Source organism: Sinocyclocheilus grahami, unplaced genomic scaffold (assembly GCF_001515645.1).
Source record: "Sinocyclocheilus grahami isolate Dianchi unplaced genomic scaffold, SAMN03320097.WGS_v1.1 scaffold1990.1, whole genome shotgun sequence".
Lineage (NCBI taxonomy): Eukaryota > Metazoa > Chordata > Actinopteri > Cypriniformes > Cyprinidae > Sinocyclocheilus > Sinocyclocheilus grahami.
In genome coordinates this window covers 8,450-12,622 of record NW_015507169.1, presented here as the reverse complement: position 1 = coordinate 12,622, position 4,173 = coordinate 8,450, and the positions used below count along the sequence as shown (strand labels likewise).

Below are 4,173 nucleotides of genomic sequence, written 5' to 3'. Positions count from 1 at the left end.
AAGGCTATTAAATAGCAGTCCCAAACTAGTTTTTGTTCATACAATTAAGTTGGTACGAGCCAGCACATCATTTAAAACATCTACAAAATAAAACAAAGTGAAAATAATTCAATATAATAATAATTAAAATGGCATTTTTGGGTTATGGAAACAGCAGTTACCATGAATACACAATACTAAGAATTGTTAATGAAACATGAAAACTGCTCCTGAATATAATTAATATCATATATGCAAATCCTTCCCAGCTAACACATGAAGCACCAGTTATGTGGTTTATTAGTACTGTACTTTTATTTCACATGTTGCATGCTCGTAGTTTCTTTTGCGCTTTAGTGAAGTGATATACGGCGCGCACTACGAGCAAAGTATAACATCTGACAGGACAGGATAGTTCATAGTTCAGGAGGTGAGACTTTTTATTTCGTAACAAGTTACGAAAATAACGATAGAATAACAAGACTGACATTAAGCCTGACAACATCTCATCTGAATCAGGACAGTGCATTTTTCTCAGGCACTCTTTACTTATTAAACTGCATCTGACAGAAGTGTCAACAGCTTTCATGCATGTCTTTCAAAATAAAAGTCTTGCATCAGAACATTTTTTGTTGTTGATGTTGTTTCTTTGACTGTACACTCCGCGAACCTCCGGTTGAGAAACACTGCATTAACTAACATTAACAATGAGAAATACATTTGTTTTTTGTTTTTTTCACTGGAGGAAGCATTATTATGGATTATGGACTGATGGACTGGAGTGCTGTGGATTACTTGTGGATTATTGTGATGTTTTTATCAGCTGTTTGGACTCTCATTCTGACGGCACCCATTCACTGCAGAGCAAGTGATGCAATGCTACATTTCTCCACATCTGATGAAGAAACAAACTCATCTACAGTACACAGGGCAGGATTTAAGGCGCCAGGGGCCCCTGGGCTGGAGGTTATGTTTCAAAACCCTGAAATAACACTGAGCAAAAAAAGTATTAGTATTATAAAAATGTATTGTCATACCTGTGTCCACTTAAGCCAGATTCTTAAATTTAATCAATAAATTCAATCAGAATAAAAAGACATGTTGGCTATTAACAAACAAATGAAATCACTTTTAAGTTTGTTAAGTTTTTGTTAAGTTTAAATATAACATTTAATTGTAGAAATATTAAATTATTGCAAAAATGCAATAATAAGCTACTTTTTTTAAAATATGAAACTAGAACCGCCAGTAGGTGGATCTTAACGAGTGAGTTGAGTCCTTAAATCAACCGGTTTGTTTAAAAAGCTATAATTAATTTAACTTAGCAAACGACTGTACTTATAGCCTGATTGAATCATTTACTGCTCCGTGTAACGCTGAGGAACAAAACACTGTGTTGCTCGGAGACGCAGCGCTTCTGCTGTTTGTTCCATTTTCTTTTCGATGGAGCAAAATGGAATTTTGTGTCTGAAAGCTACTCAGTAACATGTTGTTTATTGTACATTTGCAATCGTGCAGATATTCGGAAAAACAGGACTCTTGCTTGTGCGATAAGCTAAGTCCTATATCACAGGCATATTTTATAAAACCAGAAACTCATTAAATGGCTTTTTTTTTATCATTGTGATGACATTTCTGCCCCACTATGTGTGACAGCAGTGAGATGGGAGAGAACGCTCAAAAACTTTAGATCACATAATTTAGTTGAACATTAAATTAACAGTAAAGAAATGAGGCGTGAACTAGAGGTCGACTGATGTATCGGTTTTGCCGATTAATCGGCACAGATAGTTGATTGCTGGAACTATCGGCAAAGATCCATGCTGATAGTTTTCCGGGTTGTGTCCGTTGCTGGAGCGGCTGAGAAGCTCCGCTGTCATTATACAGTACGAGAGCGACCTCTAGAGGCGGAATCACTGACGCCTTTGGCTGTTTGTTGGCGCGGTGCTGCACTTTTTGCCCAGTGTGCAACTGCCATATTTTGTTATTTTGATTATATAAGTGTGAGAGTATACATACAATATCCATATGTATGTAATTTCAATGCTATTGCCTTTGTGTAGAGATTTAAAGATGGCCAACTAGTTAGAGTGTGTTAATTTCAACATCTGCTAATACATTTTTTTAATTTAAAATTGCTTCTGTTAACATTAGTTAATGAACTTAATGATCAATATATGATTAATATTTAATAATATTGTTAATCATGTACAAAGTATGGTTCAGTACTGTTTTTCTTTTATTAGTAAAGCACTATTTCAGTTTTCGTTCAGTTATTTTAAAAACTATCGGTTGATTAATCGGTTTCGGCCAGTGTGGTCCAACCTATAGATATCTTTATCAGTAAAATCCACTATCGGTCGCCCTCTAGCGTGAACATATGAGAATTTATCATTATCTTTTTAAATATGCGCTCTTTTGGGCTAAAGGCTTAATGATGCTGTTTAAAGTAGCCATGTGATCAAATTAATTGGTGCAGACACAATTCAATACGTGTGTCCTTCTATGTGAAATTTTTCCTTTTTACACTCGTGGGAGGGTGTCATATCTGTTAATCATTATGCAAACGAATGCATCCATTATCTACACAATGGCAGAACGTGTCACACATGTGAGGTGCACATGAAAAATCACACTTATGAAAAAGACTCGGTTTCAAAAGAACACGTCTGTCAAAACCGTCCATTAGAGATATGCATTAAAAGCAATGTTTCGCGACTAACGCAAGCGCTGAGTGTTAGTTTGACTCATGCATCTGGTGACTCACCATTGAGCTGCTCCATGAAGCACACATTACCGTGTGTGTTGAAGGCCAGCGTGTCGGGCGTAACACAGAGGGTGTGAAAGAGCGGCGAGAGGCCGATGCTCTGGAGAGAACAAACACACTCCACACACACCGCCCACAACTCCTGCTCCGACAGCCCACCGTCCCGCAGACACAGAATATCAGCCAGAGACACGTTCTCCTGAGGATGGAGAGCACATTCTGAGAGATCAGTCTCTCAGCACAAATGCACACATGCATGGGTTCAAGCATCTACTAGAGAAAACATGTTTGCACTTATTACTTTAACAGCAAAAGTCAAAAGTAAGTGAACACACACCCACATACATCAGCAGTCAAAAGTTTTGAATAAATAAGATTTTTTAATGTTTTGGAGAGTCTCTTCTTCTCATCATGGCTGCAAAAATTGTTTTAATATTACTACAATTTAATTAACTTTTTATGTGAATATACTGTAAAATGTAATTTATTCCTGTGATAAAAGCTGAATTTCCAGCATCATTACTCCAGTCTTCAGTGTCACATGATCTTCAGAAATCAGTATAATATGCTGATCTGCTGCTCAAGAAACATTTCTGATTATTATCAATGTTGAAAACAGTTGTGCTGATGAATATTTTTGTGGAAACCGTGATGCATTTTATTTTTCAGGATTCACAAATGAATAGAAAAAGAAATAGAAAGCTTTTGTAATATTATAAATGTCTTTACTGCCACTTTTGATCAATTTAATGCGCACTCGATGAATAACTTTTTTTTAAAGGTAGGGTATCATGGTTTCCACAAAAATATGAAGCACCAAAACAGGATATTAAAGTTAACTAAAAATAAAACTGAATCAAAAATTAAAACCATAAAAAAAAAACGTTTTGGTAAATTTCTTATTTTATTTTTGTTTAAATAATTGATGTACTAAAATAATTAAAACTAAAACAAAAATGTAATTATATATATATATATATATATACACACATCGGGGTCAACAGATATGTGTTTTTCAGGGCAGATGCCAATGCCGATTATTACAGATCAAGTAGACCGATAACCGATATTTTAAAATAATATATATGTCTGGTGTAAAAATTTTTATTAATATCAAAATTAAGAATAATAAGGGCTCTGACAAAAACTTTCTTTAAAGGCTTTTAAATTATTTTATCGGCAAATCAGTTTTGGAAATGACCAATACGTATAATCATAAAAAAGCTTAATATCAGCGCCGATAATATATAATATATATATATTACAATGAATTGTCCATTTTCATTTTAATAAAATGTAGATGAAAATGGACAATATAAAAATAAAAACATTCAAAATATTGATAAAAACTATAACAGTATCTCAATTATAGTAAAATAACACTGCAGCACAACTGTTTTCAACATTGATAATAATCAGAAATGTTT

The 4,173-nt window shown here is 34.3% G+C and overlaps 1 protein-coding gene across 1 annotated transcript in view; it reads right to left on the bottom strand.

Moving 5' to 3' along the window:
* The window catches only part of LOC107573641 (protein very KIND-like), a 67,168-nt gene that overhangs the window by 55,454 nt on the left and 7,541 nt on the right, over positions 1 to 4,173 (bottom strand). The window contains exon 2 of the mRNA XM_016260080.1: positions 2,747 to 2,945. Coding sequence (XP_016115566.1) covers positions 2,747 to 2,945 — 199 coding nt within the window. The remainder of the gene's footprint in view (positions 1 to 2,746; positions 2,946 to 4,173) is intronic.